The 27429-nt window shown below is 41.2% G+C and overlaps 2 protein-coding genes across 4 annotated transcripts in view; one reads left to right on the top strand and one right to left on the bottom strand.

Annotated features, from left to right (window-relative positions):
- Positions 1-212: 212 nt before the first annotated feature.
- Positions 213-27096, bottom strand: c18h3orf33 (c18h3orf33 homolog (H. sapiens)). 3 transcript variants are annotated; one of them, XM_059651084.1, is made up of 5 exons: positions 26897-27095; positions 26597-26656; positions 18050-18200; positions 5781-5941; positions 213-3189 (listed from the first exon to the last, which is right to left on the bottom strand). In XM_059651084.1, exons 1-5 carry the CDS (start codon positions 26978-26980, stop codon positions 2917-2919), a joined length of 729 nt encoding a protein of 242 aa, XP_059507067.1. In that variant the 5' UTR covers positions 26981-27095; the 3' UTR covers positions 213-2916. The 3 variants fall into 3 exon arrangements, with proteins under 3 accessions (XP_059507067.1, XP_048398027.1, XP_048398029.1); XM_048542070.2 differs by lacking the exon at positions 26597-26656 and having other exon boundaries at positions 26897-27096; XM_048542072.2 differs by lacking the exons at positions 26597-26656; positions 26897-27095 and adding an exon at positions 19816-20945.
- Positions 27075-27429, top strand: part of gmps (guanine monophosphate synthase) — a 103823-nt gene continuing 103468 nt past the window's right edge. Inside the window, exon 1 of the mRNA XM_048542067.2 lies at positions 27075-27230. The gene's annotated coding sequence lies outside the window, so the exon portion shown is untranslated. The remainder of the gene's footprint in view (positions 27231-27429) is intronic.

Genomic DNA, 27429 nt, shown 5'->3' with positions numbered 1-27429 from the left:
AAATGTATTTCAGTTCCTTCCACTAAAATAACAAAGAAACATGTATTGCAGCTTGTGCAGAAGAGGAATCACCCTTTCATGAGCTGGCAGGCCTCTCTCATTCTTGCTTTTTTATCTCTTAGAGTCTTAAGCTATTTGTAGAAAGATACAAAAAGAACAATCTTCACAACATAATTGCACTGTTTATTGATTTTTTTTTAAAAAAACAGGCTTTTTACTATGCACACAATTGTGGTATCGTAACACTTACAAAAAAAATCATATGAAGTGTATCTTCTATGTTACACTGCAGATTTTAAAATGAAAATTAAAAGATCAATCAGTCCAAGGAAGATTCACATTTGAATAACTTTACTCACATTTCCAGTCCTAGTTAGAAACACCAAAAGTGTGCATTTCTTTTGCTCTGTATGTGTTATAATATTGGAGCTACTCTCACTTTAACAACATTCATTTGAGTCCTCTGAATTAGACACATTTATAAGTCTGTGTTGCATCCGTATTTTTAAAATGAAGCATTCAATACTACACTATTTCACAGCGAGACCGGTACAGCTGGACTCTCCCAAAACACAGTCACTAACAGTACCAGATAACTTGCGCTATTGAATTTGGGCAAGACTATTCAGCAGAGATGTTAGAAAACACCTTATACAAAATGGGTGATAGAGGTTTGGCAATATATTCGACAAATGTCAGTTGATGCTAGATCAGTTCTTAGATTTAAATCTGAGGCAGATTTTAATTAATTTTCCAAAAAAAAGGGGTTAGGAGAAATGGGTCAAAGGTAGGTATGTGGAATTAGGCCACAAATCAGCTACAATCTTGTTAAATGGAACAACGGGCTTGAGATGCCAAGTGGTCTACTCCTGTTGCAATGTTCCTATTTTCCCTTGAAAAATACAAACTATGGGCAACTTTGATAGACCAAGTCCATTTGCAACCTTAAACACTGGATACATAAAGGTAAATGCAAGGTTGTGGGGGGGAAAGTACACCACGTACAGTGTCTGGAAAACTCTTATTTGCACAGCTTTAAGACAAAAATAGGATAAGAGAAATCAACCAAAGTAAACAAGCTTCCTTTACATTAAACAAGGTACAAGGGCAGGTGGAAATTAGAAGCAATTGAAGGAAACAAATTTGATATTAAGATTTTTGAGAAGTTGTTGGGAGTGTTGGGGGGTGGGAACTGGGGTGTGTGAAGCATAGGAAGAGCATTGGAGACAACTGTTTCCCTTGTTCCTTCATTCTCAATTTTTTCTCTGTGCCTGCTTTTGGATGGCCTCCTGGTTTTTGGAACTTCTGGTGGTTTCATACTGGCTGTTTCATTGGCCCACACAGTTTACAGATGGTAAAACCAACATTTGTAAATTTCATCTGATCGCACATGATCCAACTCCACATGATCAAACTTCCAGGTTTGGCTCAAATCAGAGTTGGCGGCCACCAGCATGGTAGCTACTGACAGGTATCAACAGCCACATCAAGCTAGTCAAATATATCCAACTGCAGCAAAGAGAGACAGGTAGTCTCAGAGAAGGGTTTTCAGTATATTAATCCTCCTCTAAACTGTGCTGGAACTAGCCATGCATTCTATTCCTCCACCAGCCTTCTCGCCCAATTCAGATGTCCACTGCAATAGGTACAAGGACCATGCTATTTCTCTCTCAATTGCAAAGGATATTGGGATGGCAATGAACTAAGAAATCCAAACAGAAAATGAACAGAAATCGTATCTTACTGGCAGGTATTTAGAACGAGGCACAATCTCAATCAGGGGTGAGACAGAAAAAAAACAACTGTAGGAGATATAGCCAATCTCAATAATTAGCTCATCTGTACCGACTCAAAACTACACAGACCCGCAAATAATGGACACCTAATACTTATCCTTTAGGTGTCTTTAATTTAGGAGTTAATTGTACGATAAATTTAGATTTGACAGAGCATTCAAGAGTTTCGAGAAATATAGCAATGTTATATATTTTTGGATTTCTTTTTGACTTTCATTTGTTTTCCAATGCGTCTGTGGCTCTTGTTCTGTAAATGAACATTACGAAATTCTCAGGTGCTCTCAAAATTGAGATAGCCAGCACTCCACTCAAGAGCATGAAAGGAATGCATACCGCCACAGATTTTACTGACAGTTAACAACTTCCATTATTTGTTTATAAAATCCCTCTCCCATACACTAGCATGCAGTTCTGGTCACTTAAGACGTCTGCAATCTAAACACCTGTTACATTCAAACCACTCTCAGCAAAAGCAGAGTGTAGCAAACTGCATTTCTCAGTTCTACTTACCAGCAGAAACAGGAGAATAAAGGGGAAAATACACTGAATGTATGATATATTTAAAATCCTAAATATAAGACTCAGGACAGATAGAAAAATTCAGGAGGGGATTTGGCAGATCATACTATGTACTATATACCACATATTAAGAGGAAATTCCAGTTTTCGGGTACTTAGTTCTGTCAATACTTGGTTCTTTTTTGAGTCCCTTTATATATGTCTTCCTATGTTTAATGATCATGAGTTGGAAGGGAAAAGTAAACAATTTGGTTCTATTGATTCCTTCATTAGATAAAGCACAACATGGCTCCAATTCTCAAGCTGTCTCACTGTAGTAGATCATTATTCTATCTGTCAAAGTACTAATGTGAAAAGAGTAGAGCTAATATACAGGTCAAATTTACCTGTTGTTACATACTAGTGCATGGTTCAGAATCTGAGACAGGAATTCAATTTTCAAACAAACAAGCAAGCTGAAATGCAACACTTTGCATTTTACAAAGAGTCTCTCTTTCTTAAACAAAGATAACATCTTATATCTGTAATACTTAAGGATAACAAAGCAGTTGGATTTATTGTAAAAATTTAACTGTACAAGCTTCTGCTACAACTGACTAAACTATTTTTTTCTGAAAGAGTTGACCCATGACTTAAGATTATTTAGGTTAAGAAAAATCTTGAGCTTCTGTAGGTTATCCGAGATAGTTTCTAATAAAGTAGCTTCTTTCCAGATGCCTTTACCTTTTTTCAGAGCTTTTAGTTCTGCTTTAAGCAACTTTGACTGCAATCTCCAGTACAGTTTAGGATTTGATTGTAGACCCTCAATGTTAATAACTCGCCCTAGGCCTCTCCTTAAAATCTCTTCATTCAGAGAGACCGAGAAGAACCTCGTCTAAAAGTAAAGAAAATGCAATTAAATTCTATTTAAACTAGCATTTATAAGTTTTGAAATAGCTTGTTATATTGCCAGTACTTTCACTTTGTCTTCACAGTAGTGGTCATGTGTAAATTTGGCATGATGAAGAAACAAAAATGAAATTCTCTGCTGAATTGGGCAAAGAGAATTTTAATTTATTTTTCCTCAAGGGAATGTGGGCACTGCGGTTTAGGCCAGCTTTTATTGCCCATCACCAAACACCCTGGAAAAGGCAGTGGTGAGCTTCCTTCTTGAACCATTGCAGTCCTTGTGGTATAGGAATCCCACAAAGCTGTTAGGGAGTCCAGGATTTTAATTCAGCAATAGTGAGGAAATGGTATTATAGTTCCACTAAGAATTTGTGACTTGAAAGGAAACTTGCAGGCGATGGTGTTCTGAAGCATCTGCTGCCCTTATTCTTTTGGGTGAGCTTGTGGCTTTGGAAAAGCTGCCATGTATTGAATCAATACAAGGGACTATGCCAAACATTCTCTCAGTTTGAGACTTTGGAATAAATAAGAAACTTCTCAGTAGAACACTGAATGGCAATTAATAAGGGAACAATCATTAAACGTATGAGATGCAGCTCAAGTTTGTAACACTGAAAACAAATGAGGGAAGAGGCAACAGTGAGTGTGGTGGAGCATGAGCCTCAACGGGAGGTTGATACATTAGCAAAGATAGAGTGAGACATATTCAAAAAAAGATGATGGCACAAACACTGGTAAGAGGGGAGAAGGTCAACTGCCCTTCTTCCTACATTGCTATACATTTGTCTAGACAGCTGAAAGTGCACTAACCAGAGTGGAATCCTCAGACCAGGCTGGCATAATCTGGTGTTGTGGCTTCCTCTGCTGGCGCTGAGCAAAGACAAAGTCCCATTCAGCAGGACCGTCTAGGCCCTGCATGCAAACAATATGCCAATTTTCCTTCATCAGCCATGTCTGGGGCAAATGTCAAGAGCATGTAGAGCAGTGCTGGACTGATCCGGCTTCAACAAAGGCCTTTTAAAGATGGCATGGCACCTGGAATGCTGTTTCACAATATCCTGGCTGTGACAAGCAATATTGTGCAGCCAAACTAGCTAGAATGAGATGACAGGAATGTCACAGAGACAGGGTAGGTAGCTAATGAAGTGAATTTGGTGAGATATGCCAAAAAGATTCACTAGGTCTTGCAGCAAGTAAAACCTCTCAAAAAAGCTTTAGCAACTCTCACTTAGCTAAACCTAAGATTTACCTACAAAACTGTGCAAGGATAGTAATAAAAATGGTGTCGATAAAGGCTATTTGTATTGTGTCTCACTTGAACATCTCAAATTATATGTTGCTGTAAGGCTCAGAACATTTAGCACCTCTGTATAGCACATTTAAGGCACTCAACTTAAGGAGTTTGGGCAATTAAATATAGCTGCAGCCATTTAATACCATGGCATCCAAAAAATCTTTTGCTATCAGGCTCTTTTAACAATGAAAAGTGGGTAAAAAAGATATTTCCAAGTAACAAATTTAAGCAGAAGGAAGGAGAGGCTAGCAGTTAAAAGGAATTAAGGTGAAATGCATTAAGGAATTGAATCAGGTGTCCTGGAGGCATGTTGACGTTACGAATGGTCAGGTTACATTTTAAAAGAACACATGGCAAAATAAAACAGCTGGAAAAGATACAGCTCCAGAAATAAACTTTTTAGCAGAATTCAAACAATTAATCTTGGTTAAAAGGTGAGCCTGTTGTTTTCAGGTTCTTAGTCTAGCTGTCTGTTAGAATGAAATATTATAAAAGAAAACCCCCAAAACTAAATTTGGAAGTATTTATATTAACTAGAAAAGAATCAGAATGAAAAGCAGTCAGGGATTGTTGCCGAAATCATTTTTATACTATCAACAGAAAATGTTAGAATTACTGAAGTCAAACAGTAAGAAACTAATGTTTTAGGTCAGGCTCTTCGTCAAAACTGCGAAATGCTACAGGAGGTGACAGGTTTTAACAAAAAAAGGGAAGTCTAATGCAAGATGGAAGACAGGTGAGATTAAGTGATAAAAAGAATATTTTGCTGCTCACAATGTAATCCCCTTTACTCTACAACTCTGCTTCAACTCCATATCACAGTTTATATATTACTCTAAATTCTACATTTAAATTCATGCGATATTGATTTTTTGGTAGTATATTTTCTGCATATTGAATTAATGTTGGATAATTTTAAAATCATTGACAAGTTTTTTTTGCACCCAAAATTCCTTTGAATTATCCACAATGAACAACAGTAAGAAAGGAATATTCATATAAATCAATTTAATTAATTTAAAGGTCACTTAGAGGACTACTTTTTATCATAATTAATCCTACAGCATTACACAAGCTCAGATTATTTCAGTAGCGTATTCTTAATATCAAAAGAAAAAGCAACTACACAGTTGCGTAGTAATATGTCATCTTCTAGCACAATTCTCAGAACTCAAGCTAACCGACCACAAAAGTTTGCTGGTTTCAGTCTTCTCAAGCATAATATAACAATACCACGAGTTGAGTCAGAAACATAAACTTGTTCATCTGAAAAATAGACTTACTTTGTTTAATCTTACAATAGAATCAATAAAAGAATTCTCCCTCCTCAGAGGTTGGAACCAAACAATGTGAGAAGGTTTGATTTGCTCTTTTAACCAAGCTTTGCCCTCATCAGTCATTTGCAAGCCAGCCAATCGAACCATCAGTCGACCACTTGACTGTCCTGAGGAAAACAGATGTACTTATGAAATAAAATGCACTTCATAAACAACAGGTAAAATAACTTTTGTCCCTTTAAACGATTTTGGGTTTTACTTTCCTTTTCACATCTTCAAAAAGGATGATGTCCACAAGTAATAACCTTTTGACAGTACCCTAGTCCAAGAATGAAGGAGAATATTCTGTGTTTTGTGGAGGATCTGAGACTTTGAACAGATATTACAGGGCTCAATCACCTTAGGGCAACTCTTTTCCTCTTATTATTTGAATGGGGAATTTACAGGAAGGTATACTGAAAGTTGACAAGAAGAGGTATTCTCAGAACAACTTGCCTTTTTCCAGTTATTCATCTAGCCTATCAGGTAGAGCTTGAATGAATGGCTCCTCAGCTGTTAGTCTATTTACATGATTCATTATCAATGAATACTCAAGTGACAGCAAAACATCATGCCAGCATCTATGTAAGTGCAAAACAAAGCCAGTCAAGTTAAAGCATATTGTAATCAATTTATTTACTGACAACATAAGAGAGCTATGGCCAAAACTATTTGGGCATCGTTCAACACAGAAGATCAGTGCAAGCATTGGATGGCTTGCAGAAAAAAAAACGGCTTCTTGTCAAGGAAGCCTGAAGCTAATAGACTCTGGGACATTAGCTTTGCAGAGCAAAAGCTGAAAAAAACAATATTTCAGTACAAAGTATAGCGCTGTGCTTGTTAAGCCAGGATCATGCTTGAAGACAATACCACAAAATAGCTGAATTAAGATTTAAAACTATAATGTAGCAAACTTTTTATTAACCAGCACCTATGGGACCAGGCATGTACTGGTTGATTAACTATTCTGGTTCATCAAGCAATCCACATTATTAACATAAAATCATACACTAATTAATAGAAATGTAATACAGGAGGTGTAGACATCACTGTTATACTTGATTTACAGCGTGAGTCACTGAAATGATAAAGCAACTTATGTTTATTTAAGACAAACAGCAGGAAAGGGTTCTCACTCGCACCCTCAATTGATTACTCAGCTATCGCGAAGATCATGATAATACAGTAAGCTTCCAGTATTTCAGGCTTATAATTTTCCCAGTTTATCTGGACTGCCAGGTCATAAGGTGATAGCTTAAACAAAGATTACTATAGTAGGTTTTCGTAAAGTTGCACAGCTTAACATGGTTTTGCTTTAAAGTCACTTAAATTTTAGGCCTGTATTTTTCTCCTCCATCTCCTCCCCTCCACTCCCCAACACCCCACCCTCCTTGATTTACATCACCATACACATTCTTAAGACATTCTTTATGCACAATTGTCATAGGTCATACTAATGGTTCATTTGATCTTATGTGATCTCACATCAGATTCTATGGCCATACAATAGAGGCAGTTTGTGATCGGAGATAATGGGAACTGCAGATGCTGAAAAATCCAAGATAACAAAGTATGAAGCTGGATGAACACAGCAGGCCAAGCAGCATTTTAGGAGCACAAAAGCTGACGTTTCAGGTCGACACCCTTCATCAGAGAGGGGGATGGGGAGAGGGTTCTGAAATTTATAGGGAGGGGGGGAGGCGGACTGAAGATGGATAGAGGAGAAGATAGGTGGAGAGGAGAGTATAGGTGGGGAGGTAGGGAGGGGATAGGTCAGTCCGGGGAGGACGGACAGGTCGAGGAGGCAGGATGAGGTTAGTAGGTGGGAAATGGAGGTGCACCTTAAGGTGGGAGGAGGGGATAGGTGAGAGGAAAAATAGGTTAGGGAGGCGGGGATGAGCTGGGCTGGTTTTGGGATACAGTGGGGGAAGGGGAGATTTTGAAGCTTGTGAAGTCCACATTGATAACGTTGGGCTGCAGGGTTCCCAAGTGCAATATGAGTTGCTGTTCCTGCAACCTTCCGGTGGCATCATTGTGGCACTGCAGGAGGCCCAGGATGGACATGTCATCTAAGGAATGGGAGGGGGAGTTAAAATGGTTCGCGACTGGGAGGTGCAGTTGTTTATTGCGAACCGAGCGGAGGTGTTCTGCAAAGCGGTCCCCAAGCCTCCGCTTGGTTTCCCCAATGTAGAGGGAGCCACAACAGGTACAATGGGTGCAGTATACCACATTGGCAGATGTGCAGGTGAACATCTGCTTGATATGGGAAGTCATCTTGGGGCCAGGGATGGGGTGAGGGAGGTGGTGTGGGGGCAGGTGTAGCACCTCCTGCGGTTGCAGGGGAAGGCGCCAGATGTGGTAGGGTTGGAGGGGAGTGTGGAGCGGACAAGGGAGTCACAGAGAGAGTGGTCTCTCCGGAAGGCAGACAAGGGTGGGGATGGAAAAATAGCTTGGGTGGTGGGGTCAGATTGTAGATGGTGGACGTGTCGGAGAATGATGTGTTGTAACAGGAGGTTGGTGGGGTGGTATGTGAGGACTAGGGGGATTCTCTTTGGGCGGTTATTGCAGGTGCGGGGTGTGAGGGATGTGTTGCGGGAAATGCGGGAGACACCCCTCCCCCCACTGCAGTCCAAAACCAGCCCAGCTCGTCCCCGCCTCCCTAACCTGTTCTTCCTCTCACCTATCCCCTCCGCCCAACTCAAGCTGCACCTCCATTTCCCACCTACTAACCTCATCCCACCTCCTCGACCTGTCCGACCTCCCCGGATTTACCTATCCCCTCCCCACCTATACTCTCCTCTCCACCTATCTTCTCCTCTACCCCATTCGTCCTGTCTCTCACTCTCTCTCTATTTATTTCAGAACCCTCTCCCCATCCCCGTCTCTGAAGAAGGGTGTAGGCCTGAAACGTCAGATTTTGTGCTCATTAGAGGCAGTTTTTGCCTCCTGATCTGAAGAAAGGATGTAAATGCATTAGAGATAGTTCTGAGTAGATTTCCGAGATTGTTACTTGTTATAAGCGTGCTTATGAGGAAAAGGTTGGACAAAATGAACCTATTCCCACTGCTGTTAGAAGAATGAGGGGTGTCTTCACTAAAGTATAAAGAAGTCCTGACTGGTCTTGGCAAGGACAATTTGGATGAGTCCAGCACTAGGGGGCACTGTTTTAGGGCAGAGAGGAGAATGTCTCATCTCAGCTGCAGTTTAATTTCAGAACTCTCTGCTTCAGCAGGTGGTGGAGGTAGAGTGCCTGAATATTGTGGAAGTGGAGGCAAATTTATTTAATTACTGAAGAAAAATCGAAGGTTATTAGGGGTGGGAGAGAATTCGAAACATAAACAGATCAGAGATTATCAAAATTAATGATACAGCAAATGGGGTCACGGTGAGAAATAAAGAGTCTGCTCCTGCTCCAAAATTTTACATTTGGAGCTTCCTTGAACCAGCTTGAAATTGACAGGTTTATCTGCACTCAAAACAATATGCTGTGTTACAATGCACTCACTCAAGCACAAATCAGAACTATCCAGCAGATGATGCTAATGAGTCTGCTGCAGCTAAGAATTCAATTTTAAAAAAACACACTCAGAGAAATTAGATGAGTTAAAAATGTTATAAAGGATGGAGAACAAGCAGATATTACTTGCGTTACTTCCTGATGAGAAGAGTCTGTAGTACCACTGACGAAGTGTTACCACTTTGAGTACTTTGTTTTTAAATGCTAGCGGGGAAAGTCAGGCCAGAAGCAGCATAATGGAGAAGATGAAAAAGGCTCTGCTGTTTAGATAAAAGACCAAAACTAGCTTCTTAGTGAGATGGTCATCTGAGTAAAAACAACTAGCATATATAAAGGTTTATAAAAGAAGCAGGGCAAGTATGTTCAGTCAGATAGTTTTAAACATTGATTGTGAATGATTTGACCATTTCAAGTAACATTGTTATCTTGCACACTTAAAAATAAGCAGTAAACCAGTTATTGTTTATGCAGAAACAGCTGATGAAATACGTCCATCTGAAGGCAGTCACTGAAGATGGGTATTCACTAAAACAAATCTGTTGATGAGGCTGGGCTCAAGTAGAAGCCACAGAAATTGTAAATGTCCATGAAGGAGAAAACAGCACCAACATTGAAATCTGCCAAATATCACGTGACTGTTCTGCTTGTTGGAAGCATGAAAAGATTTTGCATTTATTCTTTTATTTATTTAGTGGTATACCAGTCCAAGACACAGTGGGTATTGAGGGGTTATTCCAAGAAAACATGTGTATCATTTTGTGTTTAAATAATAAATCCTAGATGACACTAGTGTTCAAAAATCACTCTTTATGAATGCCATTCTTCCCTGGAAAGCACACTACACTACAGAAGTATTGCCTACAAAATACTGAATAATTGACCTAACTTTCCTACCAACTTTGACTAAATGGTCAGAAAATATGAACATGATTTTCCCACATATCGACATAAACTGTGGATGAAGGAGCAATAGCAAATTTCAGTGTATACTACCTTCTCACAAATCAAGGCATCAGATGGCAAGAATGTGGCAATCAGGGCATTTCAACATGACTATATCATTTCAAGGGCAATGTCCCTGATTCATGGATTGAAGCCATGTCACGTCTCAATGGTTAACAGTGGAAACTGTGGCTCAAGTAGGTCAGTGACCACTAAGTTTCACAATGCAAAATAAAATCATCAACTTGATGAAGAAGGCTTGCTTTAATGAGTTGGATTAAGCTGAAATGATAGTGCAGCTTGCATTCCACACAGACTATCTGTCCAATCAAGTTTTAATGTTGCTGGGTCAGTCAACAAGCTGAACAGAGACATATGCTGAAAAAAGTGAATTTTCCCAATGGCATATCTGTTGAAAGATTTCAAAACACAGAAACAATACTCACCAAGGATGACCCAAATAGAAACAGAGTGCCAATGTGAACAGTATGATCAATGATGGCATTAAGTAGCATGGAAAGATCTATTAGAAGAAGTGAAAGAAAACTACCCAAATAGTTGTAGATGATCCTGAACCTTCAGCCTATTAATGCCACCAGAACAGAACTTTTGCACACTGCCTTCAAAACTAATAGTTATGCCAATGTAAGCCATTGAATTTTTCTAAACTGAATTGAATTAGCTTTACTGTCACATGTACTCACATGAATACAGTGAAAAGATTACACATCGCCATTTACGGCACAATCTTAGGTACAAAGGTACCCAGTACAGATTTTTAAGTACAAATTCTTTGGGGAAAAATGCAGAAAAATAAAGAAATAAGAAGTCCAACATTACAGATCTTCAAAAGTACAAATTTATAGTCATAAACCAGAAAAAATAAAGAAATAATAAGTTCAGAAAAACAGCCTTCCCGCAGTAAAAAAGGGGAAAAAAAATTACAAAAGAAATTTAAGACATAGTCGGCTTAGTTCATTTCACGACTCTGGGTTTGAGAACTTGACGACCGCTCCATTGGAATCCAGGTAGAACCTGCCACGATGCCTAAGAGAAAGCTGCAGAGAGTCACAGACTGACTGAAGCTGCCACAAATGGACAAAGATCAAAGCCAACAAAAACAGCCATTGAAGCTGCTGACAGGACTTCCAGGCCACCGCCAAAACTGCTGAAAGGAGTCTCAGGCCAGACCAGACTGACTATGCCTGCCTGACAGAAGCCTCAAGGAAGCCTGGGCCATTGGTAAACTTAGGCACTGACCCACCTTGTCTTCAGTCATCACTGAAGCGGCCTAGTCAAAGGACTCACCAGGATGCAGCCTAGAGGAGCGGCTGGATCTACAAGGCACTCTCCGCTGCAGTGGACTCCCAGAACCTTCTTCCTCACCCAAAGCAGCCTAGAAAAGGTATGATGAACTTGACATCAAGTCAGTGTTAGTAGTGCATTAACAATGCAGAAGCTGCTCGAATGCACCAGACTTTATTGCCATGCATCTGTGTTGCTGCGTCCACTCACTGCAACCAGTGTTAAAGCAGTGACTGAGCTCTTCACAGGAAGATAAATAAAATTTTTAAAAAAAGAGAAGGGGGGAAAAAATGGGAGAGAAGAAAGTGAGAGAAAAAGTCCAGACAGAGCAGACAAGCCCCGGGCTCAGAGGCCCTAACTCTACTGCCATCTTACTGGAAAAAGTAAATTACCAAAAGACAATGACTAGGCTTTCAAACACGAGAGCATGGGATCAGACACCAGAATTCATCACTTAAAAGATTCTCCAAATGCAGAAGTAAGAAATATAAATGTTACTTTCCCCTCAGCCAATATGCCCAGTATCAAGGCACTAAATCATAATCACAAACATTTTAGGTATGTCCTCAAAGCATCTTAGAAATGATAAAACTCAACACGAGAAATTAGTTCAAATGCAAATAACCCAGAGTTCTAGTAAATGAAACCAATATACCTCATGTTCACTACTTTGAGACAACATGCAATCAGCCTGTTCAGAGACATGTTATTACAAACCTCTGGAACAGGTGGGGCTTGAATGTGAGTTTCCTCGCTCATAGGTGGGGACACTATCACTGCACTTAAGAGCTCCAGCACAGGAATATCAGGTATTTTTCAATTAACCTGTTCAGGGAGGTTACAACACACTTTCAGGTCAAAGGTCACTTGCATCCAGGCTTTTTGGTCCAGACGTAACGACATTTCCACTGCAACAAAACAGATGTCTCAAGAAGGGTCCCGATCCGAAATGTCAAGCTTTTCTGCTCCTCTGATGCTGCTTCACCCGCTGTGTTCATCCAGCCTCACACCGTGTCATCTCAAACATGTTATTACATGTTTTTGGAGCGCTGAAAGTGGAACTCAGGCCTCCTGGTCCAGACATAGGGAAATTATCACTGTGCCACAACGCACTTCCCACAAGAATATTATTGCAATGATAATGAGTGGCTATATCTGTTTAGCAACAGATGCCAAAAACAAACCAGCCACTTCAGAGCTTACAGCTGTTGTGGAAGAAAGTCCTTTCTGAACCTGAAGAACTCCCCAAGACAGATTGGCAATTGTTACCCAACTTGAAATAGTGTATGTCTTACATTTAGTAATTATTATATTGTTGTTTATTTACTTCTTACAGCAACGAATGAAGTCCTGCATATGTATGATACAATTTATTAACTTATACATTGAGTTCTGTCAGAAATGACTTGCTTGGAAAGGCCAATTCCAGCTTTAAAATTGATTCCCACGTAAACCTATGACTCACTTGAAGTTGTTCTGTTCAAAGTTGTGATTTTTACTTAGGCAACTGCAACATTATATGAAGGCTCACTGCATTTGAATTTCACAGTCATTAATTTGTTCTAATCTATCAACAAATGTTCCAGAAGAGAAAAGGAATTTCTGCAAGGAAAAATAGTACATGCCTCATTTTACATGATCTTCACAAAGAAGATATCCAGCATCATGTTTTGTGGCACATCAGTCTGCTAAATGGAATAGGTTTCAAACTGATCTAACAACTCAGCTTGAGATGTGGAAGTGCCGATGTTGGACTGAGTTGGACAAGCTCAGAAATCACACAACATCAGTTTATAGTCCAACAGGTTTATTTGAAAACGCATGCTATCGGAGCTTTACCGAATCTGAAAGCTTATGTTTTCAAATAAGCCTGTTGGTCTATAACCTGGTATCATGTGATTTATGAACTCAATTCAAAAACTGGGTCCACAGTGCGTCATGGATGCCATCAGCATCAGAACTGTGTTCAACAATCTGTAACTTATGCCCTGGTATATCCCCACCCTGTCATTGTTATCAGGCCAGGATATCAACCAGACTTTAAGAAAAGAATATGGGAATGCCAGGAGGAGCTCAAGCCAAATTTAGAAATTGAGCATCAACATTATGAAACACAGGGCTACGTGGCTTTCAAGTAACGGAAGCAGTGTGCAACAAGGCTAAGCAATCCCATAATGGATCAGCTTTAAGGTCTGCAGTATTCTACATCTAGTCCTGACAGGTGATGGGCAATTAATTATTTAAAAAATTCTCAATGATGTGGGAGCCTAGCCATCAGTGCAAAAGACAAGGTTAAAGCAGTTGGAACCATTTTCAGCCAGAAATGCCAACAGACAATCTATTTTAGTGTTTGACATGCCCAGCATCACAGGGGTCAGTCTTCAACCAATGCAATTCGCTCTTTGTGATATCAAGAGCCAGCTGAAGATGAATGAAATTGTAAATACTATGTGTCCTGGCAATATTCTGTCAATAGTACTCAAACCCATGCTCCAAAATCACCTTGAGCATCACTATGCTGTTTAAGGACAACTACAACACTGGTTTTTATCCAACAATGTGAAAAGTTGCCCAGCTGTGTACCAAGCACAAAACCACGATAATTCCAATCTGACCAATCACCATTCTATCAGTTTAATCTCGAGCATCAGTAAAGTATCTAAATAAGTCATTGACGTGCATTTGAAAAGGATCACCTACTCACTGACATTGCATTTGAGTTCCCCAGGAGAGTTGGCTCCAATCTCAGTATATTCTTCGTCCAAACATAGCAAAAAAGAGCAAAATTCAAATGGTGAGGTGAAAGTGACTGCCATTGGCATCAAAGCATCATTCAACACATTATGGTACCAAGGAACCTGAGAAAAACCGTAGTCAACAGGAATCAGAAGGAAAACATGCTGCTGGCTGGAGTCCTACTCTATAAAAAATGAAGTTAGTAGCGTTTTTTGGGAGATCAATCACCTTAGCCACAGGACGTCTCTGCACATGGTCCTCAGGGTTGTGGTCTAAGCTTGATGAGATTTAGCTTCTTTATCAATGATCTTTTCTCCATCATAATGTCAGAAGTTGTGATATTTCCTGATGATTGCACAGTATTCATCATCATCCGTGACTCCTTAGATAATAAAGCAGTCTGTAGCCAAATGCAGCAAGATCTGGGCAACATTCAGGGTTGGGAAGATGAGTGGCAAATGACACACTATACAAGTGCCAAAAAAATGATCATTAATATTTACAGCGCAATTGCAGCATCATTGCTGAATCCATCAATATTAGGATCCTGTGATTTCAACTGACCAGAAACTGAACTGGACCGCTATACAAAATACTTTCACTGCAAAAGCAAATCAAAAATTAGAAATTCTGCAGTGAGTACATCACCTTCTGTCAGTTCAGTGCCTGTCCACCATCTGAAAGCAATTATTCAAGCATGTGATGGAATATTCTCTTCTTCCTTGATGAGTCCATCTCAACACTCAAAAAGCTTGATACCATCCAAGGTACAGATGGCATTCAGTGTCTTCAACATGCACTCTCTTCATCACTGACGCAGTGGTTGTAGTGTATATACTGAAACTATCATGAATTCATCAAGGATCCATTGAAAGCATCTTCCAGACCCATGATCTCTATCACCTAGAAGGACAAGGGCAACAGATGCATGTGAACATCACCTGAAAATTTCTCTCCAAACGACACATCATCCTGACTTGGAACTATATTACCTGCCCTTCATTGTCACTGGTTCAAAATCTTGGAACACCCTAACAGTAGCTTAGGTGACTCGACACCACAAGGGCAGTCACATCTCAAGGGTGCAGCTCTATATTGCCTCCTCCAGAGAAATTAGGCATAGGCAATAAATGCTGACCTGGCCAGAGACATGTCCAAATCCCAAAAGCAAATAAAAACTAAACGCATGAAACTGGAGGTAATACACAGATTAGGCAGGTGCTAATAAAATGCCAGCTCATGGATCTTAAATGATCTACTCGTAGCACCACCATGACCTTAAAATGGTGATGTTCAACATTCGATTGACACTGTACACAAGGAAGCAGATAGTATGAACAAAATAGGAATCAAAAGAAAAAAGACAACAACTTGTGCAGGAAATGTCAAAATTTCCAGTCACCTGAGAATCATTCCAAAACCTCTTTCAGTAATGGACAATTTCTTAAAAACAATGACCACCTCACATACATTTCATGGAACTATATAAAATGTACATTCTTGATCTTGCTTCAAGTTAATTTGTACTAAAGTATACATCATTAAACAATCAGATACAGGAAGCAAGTTAACATAAGACAGGATATCATGTCATAAGATTCCTGTAGTGGCTACTGGATCACAGATTATAATGCATTTAAACATATGAAAACACTGGGATATCTCAAAAAGCTTCACTTCAGTGAATGACTCATTTGAAATCCTGTCATTTTTGTCATGCAGGCAAATCAACCAGCCAATTACCATGTAGGTAGATTAGGAAAAACAGCAAATTGGATAAATTAATTGTTTTTGCAATGATTTGGAGCTGAGCAATCCAGAAGAGATCTCAGATACTGATTTAGAAGTCACAGCTCCAACACTAGTAAGACTGAACACAGCAAGTATACAAGATAATAAAATGTGAGGCTGGATGAACACAGCAGGCCCAGCATCATCTCAGGAGCACAAAAGCTGACGTTTTGGGCCTAGACCCTTCATCAGAGAGGGGGATGGGGTGAGGGTTCTGGAATAAATAGGGACAGAGGGGGAGGCGGACTGAAGATGGACAGAAAAGAAGATAGGTGGAGAGAGTATAGGTGGGGAGGTAGGGAGGGGATAGGTCAGTCCAGGGAAGACGGACAGGTCAAGGAGGTGGGATGAGGTTAGTAGGTAGGAGATGGAGGTGCGGCTTGGGGTGGGAGGAAGGGATGGGTGAGAGGAAGAACACGTTAGGGAGGCAGAGACAGGTTGGACTGGTTTTGGGATGCAGTGGGTGGAGGGGAAGAGCTGGGCTGGTTGTGTGGTGCAGTGGGGGGAGGGGACGAACTGGGCTGGTTTTGGGATGCGGTGGGGAAGGGGAGATTTTGAAGCTGGTGAAGTCCACACTTCTACCATTGGGCTGCAGGGTTCCCAAGCGGAATATGAGTTGCTGTTCCTGCAACCTTCGGGTGGCATCATTGTGGCACTGCAGGAGGCCCATGATGGACATGTCGTCTAAAGAATGGGAGGGGCCCAAAACCAGTCCAACCTGTCTCTGCCTCCCTAACCTGTTCTTCCTTTCACCCATCCCTTCCTCCCACCCCAAGCCGCACCTCCATCTCCTACCTACTAACCTCATCCCACCTCCTTGACCTGTCCGTCTTCCCTGGGCTGACCTATCCCCTCCCTACCTCCCCACCTATACTCTCCTCTCCACCTATCTTCTTTTCTCTCCATCTTCGGTCCGCCTCCCCCTCTGTCCCTATTTATTCCAGAACCCTCACCCCATCCCCCTCTCTGATGAAGGGTCTAGGCCCGAAACGTCAGCTTTTGTGCTCCTGAGATGCTGCTGGGCCTGCTGTGTTCATCCAGCCTCACATTTTATTATCTTGGATTCTCCAGCATCTGCAGTCCCCATTATCACAGCAAGTATACATACGCATTGTTTCCTGCATGTTAAGTATTACACCTAAGTGTAACAAAAGAATAATTACACAAAACAAATGCTAAAGTGAGTGTTGAAACACATAGAAAGCACTCCCAATGCACATCCAAAAAAAGCCTACTAAGTTAATTGTGGAGCTTTCAATAAAATATACAAAATATACAAAAACACAACAGTTTTGGAGGCTTACGTTATCAATGCCCCAGATACATTAATAATGTTGCAGTGCACAGTATCCAGAAAACTTCTTCTGAACAGTTTGTGGGCTATATACATTAAATTTTAATACAAAAACTTCAAATTGTGTAAACAATTAACTCAAGTGTCAAACACAGAACACTATGGCAAATACTTAAGAACAAGACATTATACACACACTGCGTGGTTCCAGCAGGAAATCCAAGAGCTTCATTTGAAAATCTACTGCTTAAAATTGACAAAATTCTGCATTTGCGTTGTAAAGAGCAAGACACTGTCACTTTTTCAAGCACACAAACCTCAATGAAAACTTGCCAACAGGACTAAATATTACTATCAACATTTTCACTCAAGTGTACCATATTTGGGTTGTAAAATGTTACAATATTTGAATTTAAATAGTTCACTTAATCACGATGACTGCGCATTTGCTGTAAATACCAAGTTAATCCATTTTTCTAATCAACCAGTTCAGAGATGTTATTACACACCTCTGGAGCAGTAGTGATTGAACCCTGGCCTCCCAATCCACGGGCTACTAATGCATTACAAGAGGGTCCCCGAGACTTTTAAGACAAAGTCAATTCTGCAGTTCACATATATATTATCTTCCATTACCAAGCATTTACTTACTTCTTTGTAGAATTGAAACAATAGGAAGTGTAATAGGAACATGCTCTACTTCTAGACCGTATTTTGTTACATGGTGCACTCTCCCTCGAAGTTTAACACGTTTTTCAATAAAGCTATCAGGTATCTCTAGAGCATTATTAAATTTAGTAAACTGCAAAGAAGAGAAAAAAAGTTACAAAACTTTCATTATTGATCAATGCATATTATTTGATATTGACAGGTACTCTAGAGCTTTTTTGTATATATACAATAATTAAATTACAGAACCTAACAAACTTAATTTTATGAATTTATTACATCTCCAATTATTTTGCTTATGCCCAATCATATATGGTTTCTTATTAATGGAAGCATCAAATGAATTTGAGCACTTCATTTTGCTGCCAAGGTTAAAAACATTCAACTTCAATAAGTAAACTTATGTGCAGGAACTACATGCAAAGAGCATTCTGCTAAGCTGCAAAAACATAAACCCCAACATCTATAATTGCTTTGTTACATGGAGTTCAGAACGGAGATCAGAATAAAACAAAGAACTGCAGATGCTGGAGATCTAAAACAAATAAAAGACAGAGTTAATGTTTTGAGTCCGGTGACCCTTCTTTGGAACTTAGCTTAAATGGTAATGCTGCCAGGTCTGCTGAGCTTCTCCAGCAGTTTCTGTTTTTGTTGATACAGATCAGAACTTTGGTCCTATTTTTGGAAAGTCAACTAATAATCTATATTTAGGTTCCAGTTCAAATAATACAACAATCCTACCTCAACTTCAATGAGACAATCTGACAAACTTAAATGATATTTTTCACTTTCTAGCATGATATTGCTCTACTGACAGTGGCTGAAAATATGTTTTATTTTCTATAATGACAAGGGTTCATAAACATTATCAATTTTTCCTTTTATTTTAATGCTGGAGAAACTCAGCAGTTTTAGTAGCATCTGCAGAGGGAAAACCAGAGTTAACATTTAAAGCTTGATATGACTTCTTCAGAATGGCAAGGGTTTGAAAGTAGCCACCCTGCTCTCATACTAACATTTCTGCACTGGGACTTCTGCAATGTTCCAAAAAAATCACAAGTTTGAGGAACATCTTATTTTCATATCAAGCATTTTACAGCCAACAGGACTCAATATCGAATTTCACACCTTCAGAGCCTGACCACAAGATCTCTCTCTACCTTCCGTTTCTCTTCTGTTCCTCTCTCCCCAACTCGCCCGGCTTGGTTGTCTTACTTGCGTCTTGTTTACTTTGCTGTCAGCTGACAGAAGTTAGTTGCATCCTTCCACACTTTAATTTACACCTATTTTATGTCTGCTTCTCTTTCACCCCAATTAGCAACTCCTTTGTCTTTCGCATTGGACCTCCATCACATCATTTGTCCCTGGCTCTTCCTCCATCTCTGTCAAAACTATAAAATAAACTAACAATCAAACTCTTTCAGTTCTGAGGAAGTGACATCAGACTTGAAACAGCAAATAAAAATTTTAGTAAATAACATTATATTGTATCTGCAAGTCATGACGACCATGTCGTCATCCAACACAAAAGTTCAATCAGAAATTCCTGCCTTGTCTCCTGAATTCTATCCTCCACACTGGAGGTTATCCAAAACTCAGCACGCATGTATCACATCAAGTCCTATTCATCTTTCATCCCCATGCTCAATGACCCATATTACTTCTAGCCAAGAACGCCTAGATTTCAAAATTCTCATTTTTTCCAAATCGACTCACAGCATTTCCTCTCATATCTAAACTCCTCTTACCGTACAATGGTCAAAGATCTCCATACTTCAGTTCTGGTATCTTGCACATAATTGATTTTAGAGACAACAGAGTACGGAGCTGGAGGAACAAAGCAGGCCAGGCAGCATCAGAGGAGCACAAAAGTTGACGTTTCAGGTCAGGGTCCTCCTACAGAAATAGGCAGGGGGAAGGGAGTTGGAAAATAAATAGAGAATAGGGGTAGGGGTGGGCAAGGTAGGTGGGATAGTAATAGGTGAGTGCAAGTAGGGAGTGGTTGGGATTGGTCGGGATTGGTCAGTGGGATGGGTGGGGCAGTTAGGTGGGAGAGAAGATGGACAGGTTTTGTCAGGTCAAGGAGGTGGGGATGAAGGGGAAAAAGTTGGACATAGGATGAGGCCGGGAGTGGGATCATTTTAAAACTGGTGAATTCCATGTTTAGGCCATCAGGCTGTAGGTTCCTGAGGCAGAAGTTGAGGTGTTGCTCCACCAGTTTGCGGGTGGTATCATTGTGACACCAGAGGAGGCCCAGGACGGACATATCACCCAGGGAGTGGGAGGGTGAATTAAAATCTTTGGCAATCAGAAAGGGTAGCTGTTTGTCGTGTACAGAGTGCAGATGCTCTAAGAAACTGTCTCCCGAGACTATGCTTGGTCTCACCAAAGTAGAGGAGGTCTCACTGGAAACAGCAGATACAGTCCACCAAGTTGAAAGGATTGTTTTGAGCGCTGAATGGACGTGAGAGGGGAGGTGTAGCAAATCTTGTGACTGCAGAAAAGGTGCCAGATGTGGTGGGATTAGAGGGGAGTGTAGAGTGGACGAGGGAATTGTGGAGAGAGCAGTCCCTGTGAAAAGCACACAGGGATGGGGAAGAAGTATATCTCTGGTTGTAGGGTCGGACTGTAGGTGGCAGAGAACGATACGCTGGATGAGGAGGTTCATGGGGTGATATGTGAGGACGAGGGGGATTCTGTCTTCATTTTAGTTAGGGGTAGGAGGTTTGAGGGCAGAAGTGTGAGAAATGCAACAGATGTAGTTGAGAGCATTTTCAATCACTAGATGGGGTAAGTTACGGTCCTTGAAATAGGCGACATCTGGGATGTTTGGGAGTGGAGTGCCCCATCTTGGGTTATGTTCCCCAACCCTGCAGCACCACTTTCTATTACCTTCCCAAAATTCACAAACCTGACTGCCCCAGCTGACCCATCATCTCTGTCTGCCCCTTCCCCACTGACCTCATCTCCGCTTACCTTGACCCTGTTTAGTCCACCTGGTCCAGGAACTACCCACCTACATGTGGGACACCCTCCAACTCCACTGAGACTTCCAATTCCCTTCCCCCAACACCTCATCTTCGCAATGGACAGTCAATCCCTGTACACTTGCATCACCCACACAGATGGCCTAAAAACCCTCCGCAACTTTATCTCCTGCAGGCCAACCAGTCCCACTCCATCAACACCCTCATCTGCATAACAGAACTTGTACATACCCTTAACAACATAGAACATAACAGCACAGTACAGGCCCTTCAGCCCTCAATGTTGTGCCGACCTGTCATACCGATCTCAAGCCCATCTAAACTGCACTATTCCATGTACGTCCATATGCTTGTCCAATGACGACTTAAATGTATCTAAAGGTGGCGAATCTACTACCGTTGCAGGCAAAGCATTCCATTCCCTTACTACTCTCTGAGTAAAGAAACAATCTCTGACATCTGTCCTATATCTTTCACCCCTCAATTTAAAGCTTTTCCCCCTCGTGCTCGCCGTCACCATCCAAGGAAGAAGGCTCTCCCTCTCCACCCTATCTAACCCTCTGATTATTTTGTAGGTTTCAATTAAGTCACCTCTCAACCTTCTTCTCTCTAATGAAAACAGCCTCAAGTCCCTCAGCCTTTCTTCGTAAGGCCTTCCCTCCATACCAGGCAACATCCTAGTAAATCTCTTCTGCACCCTTTCCATAGCTTCCACATCCTTCTTATAATGTGGTGACCAGAACTGTACACAATACTCCAAATGCGGCCGCACCAGAGTTTTGTACAGCTTCACCATAACCTCTTGGTTCCGGAACTCGATCCCTCTATTAATAAAAGCTAAAACACTGTATGCCTTCTTAACAGCCCTGTCAGCCTGGGTGGCAACTTTCAAGTGTCTGTGTCCATGGACACCGAGATCTCTCTGCTCATCTACACTGCTAAGAATCTTACCATTAGCCCTGTACTTTGCCTTCCGGTTACTCCATTAACTCCTCCCACTTCCTACAGACCAAGGGGGTGGCCATCCTGCTGAGATGTCCTGGCTCTAAGATGATTGATCTCCCAAAATACACTACCAACTTCATTTTTTATAGGGTAGAATTCCAGCCAGCAGCAGATTTTCCTTTTTAGATTAGATTCCTTACAGTGGGGAAACAGGCCCTTCGGCCCAACAAGTTCACACCAACCCTTGGAGCATCCCACCCAAACCCATCCATTTATAACCCACACACCCCTGAACACTATGGGCAATTTAGCATGGCCAATCCAACTAACCTGCACATCTTTGGACTGTGGGAGGAAACCGGAGCAACTGGAGGAAACCCACGCAGACACGGGGAGAATGTGCAAACACCACACACAGAGTTACCCGAGGCTGGATTCCTGGTGCTGTGAGGCTGCAGTGCTAACCACGGAGCCACCGTGCCACCCCTTTTGATTCCACTTACTCCAGTTTGGCTAGTGTTCCTTGATACCATAATCTGTTGAATGATGCTTTGATATCAACGGCAGTCACTTTCACTTCACCATTTGAATTTTGCTCTTTTTGACTATGTTTGGACGAAAACTATACTGAGGTCGGACGGGGGGGGGGGGGGGGGGGGGGCTCTCAAATGCAATGTCAGTGAGTAGGTGATCCTTGTCAAAGGCATGTCAATGCCTTATTTAAATACTTCACTGATCCTTGAAATTAAACTGATGCTCGAGATTAAACTGATAGAATGGTGATTGGTCAGGTTGGGATTGTCTTGGTTTTGCACTTGGTACACAGCTGGGCAACTTTTCACATTGTTGGATAGATGCCAGTATTGTAGTTGTCCTTGAACAGCATAGTGATGCTCAAGGCGGTTTTGGAGCATGGGCTGAGTACTATTGACAGAATGTTGTCAGGACCCATAGCCTTTGCAATATCATTCATCCTCAGCTGGCTCTTGATATCATAAAGAGTGAATTGCATTGCTTGAAGACTGAGACCAGTGGTACTGGGCATGTGAAACACTAAAATAAATTGTTCGTTGGCATTTCTAGTTGAAGATGATTTAACCTTGTCTTTTGCACTTATGGCTAGTCTCCCACATCATTGCTAATATTTGTTAAGCCTCTATATTTTGTGGTTCAATTGCCCATCACCTGTCAGGACTAGATATAGAATACTGCAGAACGTATATCTGTTCCATTTTAGAATTGCTTAGCCTTGTTTGTTGCACTCTGCTTCTGTTATTTGGCAGCCAAGAAATCCTGTGTTTTAACTTGTTGAAGTTGATACCCATTTTTCTAATTTGGCTTGAGCTCCTTTTGGCATTCCTTCATTCTTTTGTTAAATTCCAGTTGATATCCTGGCCCAATAACAATGGCAGAGTGGGGATTTGCCAGGGCATAAGCTACAGATTGAGGTTGAACATAGTTCTGATGTTAATGCACTGTTGAATTCATAAATTACATGATACCAATTATAGACCAACAGGCCCATTTGAAAACACAAGCTTTTGGAGGAATAAAACTCCGAAAGCTTGCACTTTCAAATAAACTTGTTGGTCTATAATCTGATGTCGTGTGATTTCTGATCTTGTCCACCCCAGTCCAACATTGGCACTTCCACATCTCAAGCTGAGTTGTTAGATCTGCTTGAAATCTGTCCCATTTAGCAGACTGATGTGCCACAAAACATGATAGTGGGTATCTTCTTTGTGAAAATCATGTAAAATGTGGCAGGTATTATTTTACTTTCCTTGCAGAAATTTGTTTTCTCTTGTGGAACATTTGTTGATAGATTAGAACAAATTAATATTATGGAATTCAAATGCAGTGAGCCTTATATAATGTTGCAGTTGCCTTAGCAAAAAAATCACAACTTTGAACAGAACAACTTCAAGTGAGTCATGGGTTTACATGGGAATCAATTTTAAAGCTGGAGTTGGTCTTTCCAAGCAAGTCATTTCTGACAGAACTCTGTACAAGTTAACAAATCCTATCATACATATGCAGGACTGCATTCATGTAAGAATAAACAAAGTAAAATAATTACTAAATGTGAGACTTGCACTATTTCAAGTTGGGTAACAATATCAATCTGTCTTGGGCAGTTCTTCAGGTTAAGGAAGGACTTCCTTCCACTACAGCTCTGAGTTCTGAAATGGCTGGTTTGTTTTTGGTATCTGTTGCTAAACAGACATTCATGTTCATTGCAATAATATTCATGTGAGAAGACTCTTGTGGCACTGTGATAATCTCCATATGTTTGGACCAGGAGGTCTGGGTTCCACTTCCAGCTGTTCCAAAAAAATGTGTTCCACTCCTGCACATCCCAGATGTCTGTAACATCCACCCCAGTGATTGAAAATGCTCTGAACTGCATCTCCTGCGTTTCCCACACTCCTGACCTCAAACCCCCTAACCCCCTCTTGTCCTCACATACCACCCCACCAACTTCCACATCCAGCACATCACTCTCCACCACTTCCGTCACCTGCAATCCGACCCCACAATGAAAGAGATATTCCCCTCCCCACCTGTATCTGTCTTTTGCAGGGACAGCGCCCTAAGCAATTCCCTCATCCACTCCACACTCCACTAACCCCACCATGCCCGGCACCTTTCCCTTCAACCACAGGAAATGCTACACCTGCCCCCTCACCTCACCGCCATTCAACGTCCAAAACACCACCATTCAATCACGGCTGATATAAATCTCAACCCAGTATCTTGCATTCTCCCTGTAACATTTGGTCCCCTTACTGATCAACAACTTATCTATGTCTGTCCTGCAACTGATTGATTAAGAAGAGAAAAATACGGTACGAAAGCTTACAGGTAACATAAAGATTGACACTAAGTGTTGCTATCGGTATGTGAACAGAAAGAGATTGGTGAAGACAAATGTATGTCTCCTACAGACAGGGATGGGGGGAATGTTGACTGGGAGACAAAGAAATTGCTGAGCAACTGAATACATACTTTGGTCCTGTCTTCACAAAAGAAGACACAAATCATATTTCAGAAATGTTGGAGAATGCAAGATTTATTGAAAGGGAAGAATTGAGGGACATCGATATTAGTAGAGAAGTGGTGCTGGGAAAATTAATGGGATTGGAGGCAGATAAAAACTTCTCAAAACTCGCTAGCAGATAAATCTCCAAGGCCTGACAATCTACATCCCAGAGTACTTAAGGAAGTGGCTCAAGAAATAATGGATGCATTGGTGGTCATCTTCCAGGATTCTATAGACTCTGTATCAGACACTGCAGATTGGAGAATAGTTAATGTCACTCCAATACTCAAAAAGGGAGGTAGAGAGAAAACAGAGAATTAAACACCAGTAAGCCTAACATTATTAGTGGGGAAAATTCTCAAATCCATTATAAAGGACTTTACAGCAGAGCATTTAAAAAGCAGTGGCAGGATCAGACAGAGTCAGCATAAATTTATTAAGGGGAAGTCATGCCAAATTTGTTAGAATTCTATGAAGATGTAACTCTCAGTCCGAGGATTTGGATAGACCATTTAGGATGGCGATGAGGAGAAATTTCTTTACCCAAAGAGTGGTGAGTGGAATTCATTACCACAGGAAGTAGTTGATGCCAAAACATTCAATGTATTCAAAAAAGCAGCTAAATAAGGCACTTGGGGCAAATGGGAGCAAAGCTTAAGGGAAGAAAGCAGGATTAGGCTATCAGATTAGACAAACAGCCATGATTGTAATGAATGGCAGAGCAGGCTCGAAGGGCCAAATGGTCTCCTTCTACTTCTACGATGTGTGTTTCTACTTTACAACATTCAACAACATTGGTGGTACAATGGCACAGTGATTAGCACTGCTGCCTCACAGCTCTACGGATCCGGGTTCAGTTCCGCCCTCAGGTGACTGTCTGTGTGGAGTTTGCACATTCTCTCCGTGTCTGTGTGGGTTTCCTCTGCGCGCTCCGGTTTCCTCCTAGTCCAAAGACGTGCAGGCTAGGTGGATTGGTCATGCTAAATTGCTCACAGTGTTCAGGGATTTGCACATTAGGTGGGTTATAAGGGAATGGATTTGTGTGGGTGCTCTGAGGGTCCATGTGGACTTGATGGGCCGAAGGGCTTGTTTCCACACTGTAGGGATTCTATGGACCACGTGGACTCCACAGCTTTTTATAGCAAAGATTTCTAATGCTTCACCACCCTCCGGCCGAAGAAAATAACTGTAAAGCTTTTTAAGTCATGAAGAGGTTTATCCTCACTGGAGGTTTTTTTTAAAATGTTGGACAGTTGTTTTTGACATTCAATTTTATTTCGGGCAAGTCTTAAGACTCGAAAGGCTAGCTTTTCTGTTGACAAATACAAAACATAATTTTGACATCAAATTCCCAGATTTGCGAATAAGTTTTTAAGCTGGACAGTTATTAATTCTCGCAGTATCTGCAAAGATAATTTCCCCGCCTTTCAAGATGTCTCAAATTTGTCTCGTTCTCTCTGTAAACAAAACGTTTTATGGCGCATAAGCAAAGTTCAGAGAGAAAGATCGCTTGCTGAAATAAATAGCCCCGTCAAACTCCAAAATCACACTTACTAGTCTAACGCTTCTGGCAAGCATCACAAATCCGGCCACTGCCAGGCCTGTACTAACATGCTGCAAAATAAAAAGAATGGTGATCAATTTCCTCATGTTTACAAAATATACAGAGGGGCAAGAACCTGTCAACCTTCCCACGTTCACAATCCTTGAGGCACAAATTCCCTTTCAAGCCGATATCAGCCTACTGGCTGGCATAGGCCATTTTCATAATAGCTATTCGAGAAACGCGCTTGTTGATGATGACTACATGACTTTTGCCATCTGAGTGCAAATACCGAAATGTTTCCCCCATACCCGAACCACATTAAGATGCTCGTCTGCAATCTCCACCAGGCGACTGAGGTAACTGCCCAGCACATTCCGGTCTCGGTCAGGCATCACCCCCGTCTCTCGCCCGCTCACTCTCTGACATCACACTCAAAGTGACGACACCAAATGATTCCGAAGTAACCGAAACCGCACGCGACCGAATTATTGGTGCGTCACTGAAAACATTCCCCCTCTTCTCAGGCGCTCGTCCGCACTTAGTACCAGAGCTCTTCTTGCAGACCTCGGAACCAATCCGTTGTTTATATCGTCGACTTCTTGCCGGGGGCGGGGGACACTTTGAAAGAAAACAGGCAACGAAGTAAGTGTTGGGCTGTGCTGAAATAGTAATTTGTATGTTGTGTATATTGTTAGCTGCCGTATAGAATATTACCAAGACGCACCAATTAAGAAGCTGCAGGAGAAACATGGTAGTTACTGTTTTGTGAAACAGTTTTATGGTTCTATGTTGAAAACAAAAAATACTGCAGGTCACAGAGGGTTAGGCAGCGTTCCTCAGA

Source organism: Stegostoma tigrinum, chromosome 14 (genome assembly GCF_030684315.1).
Source record: "Stegostoma tigrinum isolate sSteTig4 chromosome 14, sSteTig4.hap1, whole genome shotgun sequence".
NCBI lineage: Eukaryota > Metazoa > Chordata > Chondrichthyes > Orectolobiformes > Stegostomatidae > Stegostoma > Stegostoma tigrinum.
Note: the sequence above shows the minus strand (reverse complement) of the source record. Positions and strands in the feature narration are given on the sequence as shown.